General features: G+C 40.8%; 1 protein-coding gene across 3 annotated transcripts in view; it reads right to left on the bottom strand.

Annotated features, from left to right (window-relative positions):
• Window positions 1–4,701: 4,701 nt before the first annotated feature.
• The window catches only part of RNGTT (RNA guanylyltransferase and 5'-phosphatase), a 128,659-nt gene continuing 115,099 nt past the window's right edge, over window positions 4,702–18,261 (bottom strand). For all 3 annotated transcript variants that reach the window (XM_081905565.1, XM_081905566.1, XM_081905564.1), the window contains 2 exons: window positions 8,961–9,084; window positions 4,702–6,413 (listed from right to left, as the gene is read on the bottom strand). In XM_081905565.1, the coding sequence (XP_081761691.1) occupies window positions 6,256–6,413; window positions 8,961–9,084 (282 nt within the window). In that variant the 3' untranslated portion in view covers window positions 4,702–6,255. The remainder of the gene's footprint in view (window positions 6,414–8,960; window positions 9,085–18,261) is intronic.

Here is an 18,261-nt window from a genome sequence, read left to right as displayed (position 1 = left end):
ATTTTCAGTGGATATAATTCTCCCTCTCTAGGATTCACTTTGCCACCCAAATGGGTGGTGGTGTCATCTAATCAGAGCTATTAGTTTCATTCACTATTCTCTTGAAGGAAGGGATGGGCTCATGTCCATGGGTCCCTTGCTTCTTTTTAACACAAGCCAGTTTTTCACAGCCACTGCCTACAACTAAAGTTGAGTTAAAATAACGCTGCCCAGTAGGACAAAAAAAAAAAAAAGAACTCCTGTTATAGGTGCCCAGGATGCCATCCTAAATCCAATTTCTGTGTATTATTGTTCTGAGTTGATCTCCTTATGTCATGTTCCATTTGGGGAAATGTTAACTTTCATACTTGCCTCCAGAAGTGCTATTTTTCTAGAAAAAGAGGTGCAGGAACTCACCATGAACGCCTCCCTTGTTTCTCTTAGAATGGAAATGGTGCCCACCTGAGAGGTGCCAGAACTGTGTTCCGGAAAGGTCCGGCTGGGGGGAGGGGTTTGAACCCTTGCCTTCATAAATGGCACTTCATCTACCTCATATGCAGTGGAGGCTGGTCTAATGGAATTACTGGGGAATGCCACCCCCTACTGAAAATGAAATATTCTCCTCAAATCTCACAGTTGCACCACCTCTCCTGACCCCCCCCCAATTGTATACTTCCATGAACTTACAGAGGCATTTCTGTCCATCTTATTGTCCTCTGGCCATTCAGCTCTATCTACCACTCCTAAGCCAAAAAGTACAACTATAGCAAGAAAAACCAGGTGACTGATCAGGTAGCCCAAGTCCTATCCATAGTTTCTTCCATGCTTTCCAGGCACAGTCCACACTTTTAAAGCCCAGTGTCTGAGTTTTAAGCAAACAGCAATTGAGAGAGAGGGATGGCCTGTGTATGTGTTGCAACAAACTCTGTATTAGCAATTTCCCTATACAGTGGTACCTCGGGTTAAGAACTTAATTCGTTCTGGAGGTCTGTTCTTAACCTGAAACTGTTCTTAACCTGAAGCACCACTTTAGTTAATGGGGCCTCCTTCTGCCGCTGCGCCGCCGCTGCACAATTTCTGTTCTCATCCTGAAGCAAAGTTCTTAACCTGAAGCACTATTTCTGGGTTACCGGAGCCTATAACCTGAAGCGTATGTAACCTGAGGTACCACTGTATTCACTTATTAAAAGCTGCTGTAGCTGTTGGGTGGAATAGAGCAGGTAAGGTAGATCTGAGTCCATAATATTTCCAGAAAAGGTGTGTGGATCTGCTTCCAACAAGCCCCTCCCCTAGCAGGAAATTTATATTGAATGCATGGGAATGGAGAAAAATGCTGTTACACAATTATTTCTACCTAGGGTTGCCTTATTCCAAAGAGCAAAAAAGAGGACACACATTTGTAGGTGGGGCAGGAGGGGGGGGGAGGAAGAAAAATAGTAGTAATAGTGCATGTGCAGGTGTATTGAAATATTTAATAATGGTAACTAAAAATGAAAATGACATACCCTCCCAACATTTTGTGAGAAAAATTCAGAGCACCTCGCCCCCATCTCGCATCTCCATGGGTTGCCCCCTCCCTGCTGCTAACCCCTTCCTTGCTCTCTCCTTCCCTCCCCTCTCTTACCTTTGCTGTCTTCGGCCTCCTGCTCACAAGACGGTGTGTCTCCAGGAGATGTAAGGCTAAATGGCCCCAGGAAGGTCGCACCAGGCCTGGTAGCCGCCAGATGCAACACAAAGCCTAGAGCGACCCCAGGAAGACTGTGTGAGCCCTGGCGGCCACCGGAAACAACTCAAGGTCTAAGTGAGCCCCGGAAGGCCACACAAGGCCTCACCAGTGAATCCTAGAGCGACCCTGGTACAAATAGTACTAAAAATAAAAACCCAGACGTTTTGCAAAATATAAAAAATCCACCTGGGTGATTTTACCTTTGAAAAAGAAGACATGTCCAGGCGTATGGCAACCCTACCTTGCTCTAAAACAAAGTGCTTCAGCTCTGTGCCTGTCTGGATATGACTACATATTCTTTTCCAAACATGGAAGATATTCTCCCAAATATCAGACATAATAGAGGTTGATTGTGATTAGTCTGATGTGATGAAGTCTGCACATAAGCACACATTATCACTTCACATTTTCAGGACTGAGCCATGCATTGCAAATATGTTCTGCTGTGCTCTGATGTGCCCTGGCTCAAATGACACAATCATTTTTGGTCTGTTGTTTGGGACTGCATAATCTTTTTAATTTAGGGGGAAAATATTTTGGATAATGAAAAGCCGGATTGATTTGGGGGGGGGGTGAGGAAAACTGCATGCAACTGGAAGCACATTTTAAACATTTTTGTGTTTAGCTTTTTAGCAACGGATGTATAAACAATAAATGAATTCCAAAACGTACACATCATTTGGTACAATACCATAATTTCTAAATAAGAGCTATGGAGTCAATCTTGTCTGAAAATCATGACTGAGCCCTCTTACATGGAAGCTGTTTCCTGTCCTTAGATATGCAGAGAAGAATTTGATATTTCTTTTTTTAGTGGTGTTGATGGTGTTTTAGAAGAGACAGTGGTACTCTGTGCATGTGTAATGACCTGTGCTATTTTTCCAGAAAAAGAGGTGCTTGAACTCTCAATGAACACCTCCATTGTTCTCTTATAATGGCAATGGTGCTCACCTGAGAATTGCCGGAACTCAGTTCTGGCAATTTCTGGTTCAAAAAAGCCCTGGTAATGGCACACTTTCCTAAATAAATGCTCTTTTGATGAAAACAGAAAGGATAAAAATTGCAGCCCTACCAAGTCAACATCTTACCGGACACCACTGCTTGGTTGTGAAACAGGCAAATAAATTCAGAAGCCTCTTTGGGAACTATAGCTTATTTTCAGCTTATCTAGATGTCTGTTCTAAATGAAATCGCTCCCACTTCACTATGGTTGGCTTGCGGCCGATTCAAACATGCAGATTTGACTGGGTACAGCACTCACAATGGAGTCAAATGCCAGGCTTGCTTTTCAGCGTGGGCACCAAACCTATAGACAGGGTGGCTGCTCTCATTACAAAATAAAATAATCTCCTGGGGCACAAAATGAGGTGAAAACCCTAACGAAGAGACTCTGCCTTTGAGTTTCTTCCCTTTCCTTCCAAGAGCCTTTACAGATGCATCTGGCTCTTCCTATCCTTCATAGGATTTCTCAATATAACTACCATTTCTCTCTCCTGTAGTCACAGAAAAGTTAACTGAAAAGTTTCGTTGCCATCCTGCCAACCTCTATACATGACACTGATGACTGGTCATCACTAAGAATGGGCCTGGTTTTTTTTTATCTTTTCCTTTAATCAGGCAACTTAATTTATTCCTCCTTTTTGTCTAGCAGGAGGCAATTTTATCAGGTGGGATCTGTCAGCTCTCTTCAGCCTCTTTTCTGCAATCGTATCTGAAAATGAGCTCTGCCAATGCAAATTCCTTTTTGGAATATAGTCTGTGGTTACAGATTTGCTTGGTTCATTTTATCCATTTAAGCAGCCATTATTTCTACCATTATTCTTGCAGAGAATTGAATTATTTCATCTTACTGCTTGCTGTTCAGTTTTTCTAGATTATGTTGTACATGTACACATATCAGCAGGCTTGAAAATGATTGGAATAAATTAAGTAATAACTTCATTTCAGAGAAAGCTCTGCCTTAAGATGGAACGTAGTATAAATGCCTTGGGCTCTGGCACCCCCTTCTTGACCCCACCCAGCCGTGAAACTTAACAAAAAAAGTGCCCCCATTTGTAAATGAGATCTATTTCCCCCCTTAAACTGAACTACCATTATTTTAGATAACTGACTTCCCTCAAATATTTAAAATATATTTTGCAGCAGAATGTAATGACATTTTCCTGGAATGTCATTGAATGCAAATGTTCTGCATTACTTTATTTTTTAAAAAATCAGCCCACTCAAGCTTCCTTTTATGTGGTCCAGTAAACTTTTTCTGTTGCTGCTGACTTCGGTCTCAGACAAATGGAGGCCTTGCACTGATTAAGGCAAGCTGGTCCACCTGAAATTGTGTTTCGGATTATTCTTTCATTTGTTTCTCATGGAAGCCTCTTGTTCTTTCATAGCTAAGTCAAGGCTTTCAGCCTTTGGAAAGAAAATGTGAAGCATCTATTCAGCTCCCCCGACCCACAAATGCAAGGGTGAGAGCAAATTTAAAAGGCAAAATGCATTTGTACAAGTGAAATGGAAATCTCATTAATTCAATATAACCATTAATAATGTGAATGAGGACACAAGCAATGGGCATAATTTATGAAAATAATAAATACTGGTACGAAGCTATGGATCTAGAAGCATTTAAGTCATAACCAGCTGTTACAGCATGCTAGAATACTGAAAGACAGGATAAATATTAGTAATAGATATTTAAAATTTACACGTATTATTTGCAACATAGCTGAAAGGTGGCTATTACCATAAGTGTCCAAATGGCACTAGAAATCATGTTATGCTGTACCTGCACGGCAGAGCTTTAAATCTAGGGCAAAACAATTTTATCCATTTAGAAACTTACATTTTATCCATGAGTGCAGTGATTGCATAGCTTTTCACATCTATTTATAAGGCTGATGGGAAACTACTGCTTAAGTGGCAGCTATCTTCTATAGGTGAACAGGAATATATGTAAGTAAAATAATTTTTGGTCAAATTTCAACTTCTCAAGAAGAATAAACTTATTTTATCTGTTCAGTGCCCAGAAAGATAAATGTAACATTTTAATAGACAGGTTTCAAAATGGCTACTGAACAAAGCATAAAATGCATTTTCATGTATAAAAACAGGGGAGGGAAATATTAAAACTTTTAAATATTTCCTAATATAAACACCATTTGGTTATCAATACATAACAAATAAAGTTTTCGCAGATCAGTAGCTAGCTGAATGCCTAAGTGACTTATACATATCAATAAGTATAAACAATCAAAATGCTAAATGGCTTCTTTTACAGTCAGCTTGTGAAATGCTATTACATTTGTTCCTAGATCTTAAACATGTAATAATTGCTCAAGGTCTAAATAATGTGGCTTCTCTGTAGTGATGGAATAACTAATAAATTTGCTATACCTCAGCAAAAACCAGGAAAACTGTTTAATTCATATTTTTAAACTACCATCACTGGAGAGAATACTCATAACCAGCATTTGCCAACCTAGTGCCCCCCCGTATATGTGAGACTAGCTGGGGGCTGGGGGGGGGCGAAGTCAAAACCACTGAAGGCCACTAGGCTAGGGAAGAAGACTGCTCTTGTTTGGTACCTAACATGGCTCTTGCTTTAAAAATAGGAGGTGTGGGGGTTCCTAATGCTACTTTCAGTAACAAAACTTTACCCTTTTCTATTAAAGTTTCTAAGAGGCCATTTCCCTGGAAGGGAAACCACACTTCACTTCTATTCATCACCTCAAGTATCTCCTGGAATTTCCCCCAACATTTTCTCCACAGAATTATTGCAGTGTCATTAACATGGTTAGCGTACACATCAACATGATGAACATCTTTTGACATAATCCATTTACAGCTGCTGTACAGAAATTAAGCTTTGCTTTTTCATACTGAGGATTGATTGTGCCTACCAAAGCATAAAACCTAAAATGTGATATTAAAAAGAGCGTTAACAGATGAATGTGGTTCTTCAGACTAAACAAAAAAACAAAACCCAATACCTATCCAAAAGGATTTACACAACTTGGGTTACTTCTTTAATATAAAATATTTTTTTTCCTAAAAAAAATTAATGAAACCTGATAAACTTTTATTTTAAAGAGTACACTGCATGAACATTTGCTGCCGTTTGTCTTTAAACATGAGCCTAAGAAACTTAAGAGAACTATGCTAAATAAAACAAAGCAACAAATCTTAACTGGCTAGAGGCAACATCACACTCTTTGCAACACCACTTGGAAAAAGAAAAGGGCCGCTTTGTCATGGCTTCACAGTTCCAGTTTACTGGTATAAAATGTTAGATTTGAAAGGTACCTATCAAACAAGGTGGCTTTCCATTGATTCTACACTTTTTTTTTTCATCTAACCCTTTGGATTAAATCTGTTCTCAGTTTCCACAAAGCAATATTCAACTTGTCAAGTACAAAACAAATCTGAGTCCATGATGTGGCATTCCAAAAAAAATGCACATAAGTATTTACAGGATGTTTACAATAACTTTTTGCAAATGTCCCACACACATTGTTTTGTAGAACTGTAAACAACACGGTATTCTCTCAGTCTTTAAATCACGGCCGTGGTCTTTTAGGAGGTGGCGGTGGCATGAGTTCAGTGTCAGGATCCAGGTGATGCTTGCGGGTCTGTCCTGGAGCTGCTGCTGTACATTTTTCAATGAAGTCGAAAAGGATTTCCTTTGTCACTGGATGTCGTATGCTATTACACACAGCTGTCAGGGGTGCGGGGAGAGAAACACAGTCAAATAACTATGTGATAATAACACACATGAATAGTCATGTGATAAAGTCAACTTTTCCTATTTTCAATTTAGGGCATCCCTCCTAAGCAGCAAGCGATTGGCACGGTCCACACACAATACTAAGCCAGGATATCATGTGATTTAAACAAGCCTCAGGGAGTTCAGGAGTAGCACTCCTGCTCCCCTCTCACCCAAGAGATTGTACAAACCAAAATCTGGTTTCCTGTTGTCTGATTCTGGTCATTATACACAAATTAGGAACTATCATTTAAAAGAAACAGGCCAGCTTTATAACCCATATTTTGAAGCTGGCTTGTTTTGCAGATGACCTCTGTAGTAAGTTATAAACATTACATTTACAGTACAGAAGTACCCTAAAAGCAATGTTGATCCAAATATTTCATGATGAACAGAAATGTCACAAAGTTGTCATATTATGGAGTAAATCACACTCCCTTAATCACACAGGGTTGTATCCAATGAAGTCATCCCACTTACACAACATAACTCCAGCCCATGAGTCCCCCAAATCTGCTCTGGAGGCCGCACAAAGGAAGGGAGGACGCAGACATTCCACTGCATAAAGTGAAGTCCTTGCATGAACAGGACAACTTTGTTGGATATGATCCATAAGACTGATTACTACATATATCACAGTATCTGTAATTCAAATTCCAGGCTGGCAAAAAGAACAGAACTTTGAGAAGTGGGCAAATAATGCAATGCTGGTCTCCTGAGGAAGACCAAATTCTTCATTCTAGTAGCAGCGGGCAATGCCCTCCCTGAGCCCTCATTTTGCTCCCCCACCATGTTGTTCTGTCAGGTGACACTGGTAGAGAGGAGCCCCACTGGTTCCAACATGGCAGCCAGCAAACTACCACCAGTGGTTCTGCCACAATCAATCGCCAGTAGAAAACATTTTGGTGCTTTGGAGGCTTTTCAATCTGCTGATCCACCTCTGCCTGGAGCAATAACAGCAAAAAAGGCACAAAAGCCTACCCCCCACACACACTTCTACCCTGGATGGCAGGGCCTCAGGCGTGGGAGAGGATCTTCCACTCTGCTCCACACCTCCCTATCGTCAGTCAGGTATGATCTGCCCATCATTCTAGTTTCCTGGCCCTGCAGTATGATTTGCTATGGTAAACCACAAAACGGCGAGATGAGGACTTACGGTTGAACTCTGTATCTGCTTTATGAAAATGTAAACACAAAGGATAACATTCACCTAACAAACAAGGGCTTCTGCTTGCGCAACAAGGCTTTCCCCCTTGTGCCTCCTGAAATTGCCTCGAGAGTAGGGGTCATAAGAACTCCCACATCAGTGACCTGAATCAAAATTTTAGGTCAGAATTAATTAATTGGAAGTATCCTTCTCATTAAAGAAATGGCATCTCTTCAGGTGTGAAATTGGCATAGCAATACAGTCATACCTCGTGTTGCATTAGGTTCATGTTACGTCTTTTCAGCTTGCAAACACGGCAAATCTAGAAGTGTATACTTCCGGGTTTCGCCGCGTGTGAATGTGCAGAAGTGTTCTGTGTGCTTCGCACATGTGCAGAAGCTCTCTATCACGCTGCGCGCATGCTCAGAAGCGGCGCTCTGATTACGGACTTTTTGGGGTGCAAACAGCACCCCAGAACGGATCGAGTCCAAAACTAGAGGTATCACTATATATGTGACACTGTATATGTGAGTAAATATTAGTGGGCTCTAGCCTGCAAAGGCTTATGTCACAATAGAATTGTTAGCCTTTTTTGATGCCAGAAGATACTTGCTGTTTTGGCTACAACAGACTAACATGGCTACCCCACAGGAATTTCTCAGTATCTGGAATGTGCAGAGCTGAAATCCATTACTGAGGAGTTAATAAATTTGTGTCTAGTAGTTTGTCTGACACAAAGAATAATAGTTAAAATACCTATATCACACAAACTTGCATTAATTTTAAAATTCTTATATTTGCCTTGTGAATGAAAGCTGCTGCCTTGCACTTTTCATAATGTCCTTTTATTATCTGAAGGAGAATTAGAGTATGTCACAGTCTCATAAAGGACATACTCCCCCCACCCCTGCAGCCTTCATTTGTTTTATTCTCTATTGTTTGCATACTATTTTGGGATCTGAAAATTACAATTTCTCCTCCTAATTTAGTCTTCTTCCATCTGGTGAACAATGATTGCGCCATTTTGAATAGAACTGAAATTATCAAGGATTTTTTGTTCCACAAGTTCAGCTTATATAGTACATTCATGTGCCAAGCTACCTTTTCTCTGTGTATCAATGGAACACAACACAACATTGTGAATATGCTTTGTCAGTCCACACTAGACAAAAATTGTTATTTTAAAGCAGTCGCAATTCAGACTCAAGTTGTGACCCAAATTTTAACCAGTGTCATTAAAACATTGATGCTATTAAAGCAACTGAGCTGAGTATAAAGTCCTTGAAAAGATGTCCTTACTGAAGCAGGGCAGACATAAAATGCTGAGATATTGGACCAATTATTGCACTCACCCATTGCAGTGTTGTAGGCATTTGGAAAGCTTTTGTCTATCCGTTGTCTCATGAAGACCCAGCTATTGTTTTCAAACTTGCATTCTATAATCTTATTGTCATATTGTTTCAAGTCTTTTGTTACCTGTTTAAATAAATAAATAAATAAATAAATAAATAAATGTTTTACATTTGTCAAAGATGGGGGAAGTCAAACATTTCTTTCTTAAGTGAGGATACTCAAAACTACCAATGCACATTTCACATAGTTATGAAACTTTTTTTCCAACTTGTACAACGTACTATGGACATTGCCCCGTCCCACTTGCCAGCAAAAGATGAAGGAGTTTTAGACAAGACCACGAAGTAGCTATTTTTGGTTCCTGCTAGCAAATACACATAAAGGGTAGAAACAGTAGTACTATCCAGATAACAAGGAAAAGACTGGACATCAACTCCCCACCACATCTCATAGAATTGCAAAGTTGGAAGGGCCCCCATCGACCATCTATTCCACCCCCCTGCAATGCTGTTGAAATTGTTAAGAACTGTGCCAGATTATGTGGTAGGGGCATATAAGAGTTCATCTGCTGCAAAGTGAGCTCTGCCCTGAGAAAATGGAAAACTCCTGGATTCCTGAGTGGGCACATGTATCTCTGCATCAACCACAGCCCCTCCAAAAGTCTCAGGAACATTCAGAGCACAGGGAAGAGACTGACCATTATTTGCCACCCAAATGCCTAAATTTCTGTTGTTGCACCAGAAGATGAGACAGTAGGGCATATGAGAAATCATCTCCTGAGTAGATTTAATAGAAAAGTAGAGCTCAGCATCATCAGCATACTGATGCCTTGTGCTTCCAACAGCTTTATGTGGATGTTAAATAGCACTGGGGACAGAATTGTGCCCTGTGGTACCCTGCAGCTTACGCTGCCAAGATGCGGCATTCCCAATGCTATTCTCTGGTAACAGTCATGCAGGTAGGAGTGGAGCCACCATAAAAGAGTACCTCCAACTTCCAAACCCATGAAGACAGTCCAGGAGGATGCCATGGTCCATGGTATCAAAAGCCACTGAGATATCCAGCAACAGCAGGGTTGCACTCCCCCATCTCTCCCTCAAAGGAGTTCATTTGCCAGGGTGGTCAGGGCTGATTTCATGCCAAACTCGGTCTACTGTGATAAGTTCACTAGGCATCAATTGTTAAGATTCCTGCTCCGTGATTGCAGTCATGGGATTGTTGTCTATCACATGATGGTGTACCGGTATGTTTTGACTCCACAGAGTAGGAAGTGATGGAGACAGGATGTTTATTTTACTGTGTTCCTTGAAGTGGGACTGTTGTCCTTTGTTCTTTCTCTTTGCTATCTGATGAGAAAGAGGAAGGAGCTAAGTCAGAATGCTCCGAGTGTATCGTACATAAATAAATGTAGATTAGTCAAATGCTGAGATACTGAGTTCTGTTACGCGAACTGCGCAAACTCTGTGGATCCCTGAGTGTGCCGGTGTCTGTTGGCATCGGTCACTGTGATGTTCAGGCTGAAGAAAGCTTTTTTTTTTTAATATAATTTTTTATTAAGTTTATGAAATACAGAATCCAACTTCCAATTACAAATTTCCATAGATCTAGTGGACTTCCCCCATCTTCCGAACCCTGCATTCTCTGTACATTCAAAACATCAGCAATTTGTTAACTTATTTCAAACACAATAATGTATCTTTCATTTTATCGTGATGTCTAATCTCTAGGACGTTGTAGTCCAAATCCTTAAGCTTTTAATTTCAACACAATAAAGTTATTTCATTACACCACCTCTAGCTTCTTGTACCTTATTTTCCATTTCAAAAGTTTACAAATGCTGAAGCTATAGTTTCCTAAAAGGAGCATTTTTTTAACATTCATACAACTTATAATGCTTTTTCAAATAGTCCTTAAATTTTTCCCAGACTTCCTCCGTTGCTTCTTCTCCCAAGTCTCGGATTCTGCCAGTCATCTCGGCCAATTCCATATAGTCCATCAACTGCGTCTGCCATTCTTCCAGCGTGGGTAAATTTTGTGTCTTCCAGTGCTTTGCCATCAGGATCCTTGCTGCTGTGGTGGCGTACATAAAGAAAGTTCTATCTTTCTTGGCCACTCTCTGGTCTACCATGCCCAGGAGGAAGGCCTCCGGTTTCTTGGGTAAGGTAAATCTGAGTACCTTTTTTAATTCATTATGTATCATCTCCCAGAAGGCCTTCACTTTCGGGCAGGTCCACCAGAGGTGTAAGAATGTCCCTTCCTCCTCCTTACACTTCCAACATTTATTGTCCGACAGGTGGTATATCTTTGCAAGCTTGACTGGGGTCATGTACCACCGGTATACCATTTTCATAATATTTTCCTTCAAGGCACTACATGCCGTAAATTTCATCCCGGTGTTCCATAACCTTTCCCAGTCTTCAAACATAATGTTATGCCCCAGGTCCTGCGCCCACTTTATCATGGAGGATTTAACTGTCTCATCCTGTGTATTCCATTTAAGCAGCAAGTTGTACATTCTCGAGAGTAACTTAGATTTTGGCTCTAGCAACTCTGTCTCTAATTTCGATTTTTCCACCTGGAAACCCACTTTTTTGTCCGCTTTAAAGACCTCCTGAATTTGAGCATAGTGCAACCAATCTCGCACCTTGTTTTTTAACTTTTCCATACTCTGCAACCTCCAATTATCTCCGATTTTTTCAATTATTTCCCAATATTTAGGCCAATGGGCCTCCATATTGAGTCTTTTACATGCTTTGGCCTCCATCGGTGAGAGCCACCTCGGAGTCTTACTCTCCAATAAGTCTTTGTATTTTGTCCAGACCATAAAAATTGCTCTTCTGACAATATGGTTTTTGAACGATTTATGAACTTTAACCTTGTCATACCACAAATATGCATGCCACCCAAAAGCATTACCAAACCCTTCCAGATCGAGGACATCGGTGTTCTCCAATAAAATCCAATCTTTCAACCAGCAGAAGGCTGCAGATTCATAATATAACCTCAAGTCTGGCAGGGCAAACCCCCCTCTTTCTTTCGCATCAGTTAGTATTTTAAACTTTATTCGGGGCTTTTTGCCCTGCCAGACAAATTTAGAAATATCCCTCTGCCATCTTCCAAAACATTCCACCTTGTCCACGATCTGAAGGGCCTGAAACAAAAATAACATTTTCGGCAATACATTCATCTTTATAGCAGCTATTCTACCCAACAAGGAAAGTTTCAATCTTGACCATGTTTCCAAATCTCTTTTAATCTCTGACCAACATTTCTCGTAGTTATCTTTAAACAAATTCAAATTTTTGGAGGTCAGGTACACCCCTAAGTACTTTACTTTTTTAACCACATTTAATTCTGTTTCTTTCATGAACTCCTCTATTTCTGTAGTTGTCAAGTTTTTTGCTAGAACTTTAGTTTTTTGTTTGTTCAACTTGAATCCCGCCACCCGACCAAAGTCAGAAATTAATTCTAACACTCTTTTAGTGCTAGGGACTGGCTCCTGTAATGTTAATACCAAGTCATCTGCAAATGCTTTCAGTTTATATTGTTTCTCTCCGACCACAATTCCCTGTGCCAACCGGTCATTTCTGATCATGTTCAATAGCACCTCCAGGACTGAAATAAACAGCAGAGGAGACAGAGGGCACCCCTGTCGTGTCCCTTTTTCAATTTTGAACTCCTCTGTCACCACGTTGTTTACTATCAATTTAGCTTTTTGTTCTGAATAAATTGCTTCTATTCCATTTTCAAACCCCCGCCCTACTCCCATCCTTTCCAAATTTTTCTTCATAAACATCCAAGAAATATTGTCAAAGGCTTTCTCCGCATCAATAAAGATCAACACCGCTCTTGTATTTAAGTTTGTTTGTAAAAATTCCAAAATGTCAATGATGTTTCTTGTGTTGTCAAACAAATGCCTGCCAGGGAGAAAGCCTGCTTGGTCCTTATGAATCACTTCATTTAATACTTTCTTAAACCTACTTGCCAAAATGTCTGCAAAAATTTTGTAATCCACATTTAGGAGTGAGATGGGACGGTAGTTCTTAAGTTGGGTTTTTTCAGTTTCTAATTTTGGTATCAACGTGATGAAAGCTTCTTTCCACGTTTCCGGTGCCTTCCTCCCCTCCATAATCTGGTTACAAACTTCCAACAGTGGTTGTATCAACGAGTCCTTCAATACCTTATAATATTTGGAAGTAAGTCCATCAGGTCCTGGAGACTTGCCTAGTTGAAGGTTCTGAATGGCACATTCAATTTCTTGGTACGTAATATTACAATTCAAAGTTGCTCTCGTTTCCGGGGGTATTTCTTGTAGTCCATTAGTTATGAAAAATTGATCCACCTCAGAATCTTTTTGCGGCCCTTGTGAATAAAGTTCTTTGAAATATCTCTGGAAACATTTTCTAATTTCCTCGGGTTTCTGGACCATTCTCCCTTTAATCTCTAGATTTGTAACTGTATTAAGCTTTTGTCTCTTTTTCAACTGCCATGCTAGCAGTTTCCCACACTTGTTAGCTGATTCAAAGGATCTTTGTTTCATTTGTTTAATTTTCCATTCCACCTCTTGATTTATCAGTTTCGAATATTGTGCCTGGAAAAACTTCACTTCTCTCAACACTTCCTTCGATTTAGGCCTAGATCTCAATTTTTTCTCTCCTTCTCTTATTTTCTCCAATATCTTCTCCTTCTTTTCATTCCAGAGCCTTTTTTTAATCGTGTTCTGCTGTATTAGAAATCCTCTCATAACTGCTTTACTTGCGTCCCAGATTATTCTTTTTTCCATGGCTGTCTTTAAATTTATTTCAAAATAATCCTTTAAAGCTTTTTGGGCCTTCTTGACAATCTCCTGATCTCTTAGCAGAGTGTCATTCATTTTCCATCTGAAAGATCCGGTTGTATTTAATCTCAGTTCCATTCTCAAAGCATTGTGGTCGGAGCAGGTTTTTGGGCAGATTTCCACTTTTCTAGTCTTAGGTGCCAGTCCTCTAGTTATCCATATTTGGTCGATTCGCGTCCATGTCATGTGAGCTTCAGAAAAGAAAGTTCCTTCTTTCCCTAGAGGGTTCTTGATCCTCCATATATCAATCAAATCCAAATTGTCAGTCATTTCGAAAAAGGTTTTTGGTAGTCTGCCATCTTTCGTTATGTTAGCACTTTGTGACTTGTCCATATTCACTGAGACAACCCCGTTCATATCTCCCAACATAATGATGTTGTTGTAATCCAAATAGTCCAGCATAATCTCATGCAGCTTCTTTAAAAAATTCCGATTTTCCTTCATTTGGGGCATATATTCCTAAGATTAAAAACTTTTCTCCTTGTGTCTGAATTTCAATCGCCAAAATTCTGCCCTGTTCCTCTTTAAATAAAAATTTTGGTGACAAGCTCTCCTTTGCATATATCACCACTCCTCTTTTCTTAACTTTATCCGATGAAATAAATTCTTGGCCTAATCTTTTATTAATTAACACTTTTCTGTGGAGTCTTGTCACATGTGTTTCTTGCAAGCAGATAATGTCCAATTGTTCTTTTTTCAAAATATGAAATACTTTTTTCCTTTTTTCTGGGGAATTCCCGCCATGTATATTCCAGCTAAGAAGCTGCAGAGACATCCTGGTCTAGTTCTTAGGTATCACAATTGGGTGTCTAAATTTCCCTCCGTTCCCGACGGGTGTGGTGCCGGTCCACATCCAGATGGTACACGTCCTGGTGGTGATCCCGGTGGTGGGGGCCAAGAAGCTGCAGCTCCCTTTTGGAGGTCCTCCTCGTTGTCGTGTAGGAACTTCTGCTGGTCCTCAGGTGTTTTAATTCTTACCTTCCTTCCTTTGTAGGTGAATGATAGTCCTTGAGGGAATTCCCACCTATAAGGAATTGCGTTGTACCTTAACAATTTGGTCAAGTCTATATATGAGGCTCTAAGATCCAACAGATATTTAGGGATGTCTCTATAAATTTCTGCCCTTTTGCCTTCTACTTCCAAAGATTTTTTAAAATGTAGGCCTAATATCTTGTCTCTTTCCTCTCTTGTTCTCAAGACAACCAAACAGTCTCTGGACTTGTCTTTCTTAACCGATCTTCCCAGTCTGAAGGCCGTCACAATTTTAAAGTCTTTGTCTTCCTCAACCCCCCAAAATTTAGAAAATAAAAGCGTCAAAAATCCCTCTAGGTTGCCCTGCTCCAGTTCTGGGACGGCCCTCAGCCTGAGATTACTTTCCTTACTTTTCAGTTCCACCAGTGACAGGTAGGCTTGCTGTTCTCCTACCTGTCTTTTCAGAGGTCTTACTTCCCCCTTGATCTCCTCAACCTTTTTGCACGCCTGCTCAGCTTTTTGATTGGCTTCCGCAGCTAGTTTATAATTCTCTGCCGTAGCTCCTTGCAGTTTCTCAATAGCCTGAGTATGCTGGGAAACCTGATCTGATAACTTACTGATAGTGGATGTAGCTCGGTCAATTTTAGATGACTGATCGTCCACCTTCTTGTTCAAGAGTGCCAATTGTTCCAAAATTTGTCTCAGGACTGGATCAGATCCTTCAGTTGCCATATCTTCTGTAACAGGCGTTTCAACTTCCTCCTCCTGTGCCGTCAGCACAGTTGGGACAGAGGATCTGCGTTGATGAGTTAACGTTGTTTGAACAAGTTGCCCAGATTTCTTATCTTTTTCTTTGGCTTTAGCTGCTCTTGTTTTCCCTGAGCCACTCATTCCCCAGCTGCCTTTGTTCAAGGTCAAATAGTCTTTCAATCCATGAGAAAGGCAAGTCCAGAATGTAAACAATTTAACCACAAAAAATCTCAATATGGTACAGTTCCCAGACCTCTATATCTCCGCAATTCCTCTAGGGGGGGTGTTTCAAAGTTTCATAAGAAGGAAAGTCTCTTTTCCGCCATTAAAGTTCCTATTTAGACCTTTGTAATCCCCAAGTTCAAAAGGGAGGCTTCCAGATAATTCTGTTTCAAAATAGTGCCACAAGGTGACAGAAAGGTCCCAGCATCAATGTTAAAGCGCTAGTGTATCAATCAATGTAACAGTTTATACTCCAGGAAAAGTTTCAGCAGTTTGACAGTTCTCCTTTTACACACTGGCAGCCCGACAGCTCGGTTATCCCCTTTAACTCCACATCGCTCAAAAGTAGGGAGAAAGTTCCGTAGCAAAAAGACCAGAAAGTTTAGCCAATATATCCTTTTGACTTCTAAGTACACAGTCTGTTAATGCCCCTTCGTTCTGCTTTTAGAGTCTCTTTTAAGCGCTTCAGCCCACTTCAAATTCTTTGCTTTGCTCTGGCTAGCAGGATCGGGAGACGGACTTCCTGTTACTCGCCTCCCGTTTTCAGCCCAATTAGTCAAATTAAAGCCAGTCTTTGGTACCCCTTACTCACGGGTAAATTGCAGCCAATTCCGATGTTTTCAAGAAGAAAGGTCGACGCTCATCGGCAGCAGCAGCGCGGCTTCACTTCCGCGAAAAGAGCGATGAACTCACAGCGCCGCTCCCCCTTTCACGTTCCGGAGCCTCTTACGAGGTCCCTTCTTCGTTTCTGGGGGGGCTTCTGGCACCCGCCGAGTCCCACGGCCGCAGGCTCGCTCTGCCTGCGGTTTTTCTTAATGGGTCTCCACTTTGCCGCAGCGGACGACCCTTTTTCGCGGAGCCCCTCTTCACACAGTAAAGAGGACCGCCATTGCCGTTTTGCGCCGCCTCCGGAAGTCCAGGCTGAAGAAAGCTTTTGAAGCTCCCAAACAAATGACCAAGAAGGAGAGAACATGCCAGTTGGGCATATGTCTCTACCAGGGCCTTACACAAGTGTAGGACGAGCTCCTGACATCAATATCACTAGGATGGTGAACAATTTTGACCTCGATGCCTAGTGAACTTATCACAGTAGGCTGGTTCCAGTGCCCCACTGACTGGGGCAGGTAGTACCAACTTTTAAACCACTCAAAAGAGCTCTGCTGGGTGGCTACTTGAGTATGTATGTGGACCTTTTTCTGCTTCCATCCTTGCTATGTGATAGTTGTGGTTTTGCATTCTAATCACTGTTTGATTGGCTCTGAAGTTTTAAAGTTGTAGTTGCAGTGGTCGTGAATTGTGCCAACAATAACTCTAAGGGGTTATAATGAAGGCTCATGGGGGGCTTCAGGCAGCAGGAGTGGGAGAGGAAGGGGAAGTTCTGTTGCACACATGGAACTCTGTGGTGTGAACTGAACTTCAGTGCTGGATACAACGCTAACTGTTTTAAGCTATAAATACTGCAGACTAGCAATGAGATAAGTGGATCAACCTGGCACTGAACCTTAGCAGTGTCAGCATGCCCCTGGTTTCAAAGCCTCAATGCATTATACTTCCTACCTTGTACCATTCTACCATCCCCCCCCCCACTTTCTTTCTGCTCTGAAAATTCCCCTGGTATCTTTACATATCAAATGTCTGGAGTACTCCACGGGCTTTTTTAAAAAAAAAATCATTCATTACTTGCCAACCAGAGACAGATATATTCCCCCAAAATATTTTACTATTAAATGATTCAGAGAATCGCTTAAGCTCAATAACTTCCTTTTTGTTTTGCGCACCATACTCTATGCATGTTATTAGCCACTGCAAAATTTCTGAGTAACTATGGCAACTCCACTTGTTGAGAACATTTCATTTTTCTTAACAAGAACTTTATTATGATTGGGTCCATCACCACTTGATGAAATATTTGCTGTGCTGCAGTTTGAGAAAGGAAGGGTCTAGACTGAACAGTGTATTTCAGAAGTATTTTTCCTCACCAACAAACAACAATGAATATTTCACTAGCATTCGTTTTGATCTGTATTAGCTATCAACACACAAGTAAATAGAGGATTTTGCTGCTGAATAATGTGAGCATTATTTTGTTCTGAAAGTGTGTTACAAACTTCCACGTCATTTTCTGTGGGGTATAGCTTATTATCGACTTCATTTCTGACCAAAATTATACATGATGCACAATTGAGAGTCTGGTATAAAATGTTATTTTTCTTCCCTTAGTTCTGCTGGCCAAGTTTCCTCCACCCCAAAGAACCAAAACAGTAATTTACTCAGCAGGTATTAGGATGGCTAAATTGATTTCTGAAAAAGGAAACTGTGGAACTTTATTTTTCTAGGAAAGGTAATACCATGAGAAGCATTTGGCTTTTACACAGCCATGAAGTTACAACAAACCCAGTTTTGTAGAATCATTCTCATCTTGCTTGCTTGATTAACTCCCTGGTGTGTCTATCTTTCCTTCTCAGTAATCCTCCTTTGTACAGAACATTACACATTCCTCTATGTGTGAGGAAAGCATT

Source organism: Podarcis melisellensis (assembly GCF_964234715.1).
Source record: "Podarcis melisellensis genome assembly, chromosome: 3".
NCBI classification, from domain to species: domain Eukaryota; kingdom Metazoa; phylum Chordata; class Lepidosauria; order Squamata; family Lacertidae; genus Podarcis; species Podarcis melisellensis.
Note: the sequence above shows the minus strand (reverse complement) of the source record. Positions and strands in the feature narration are given on the sequence as shown.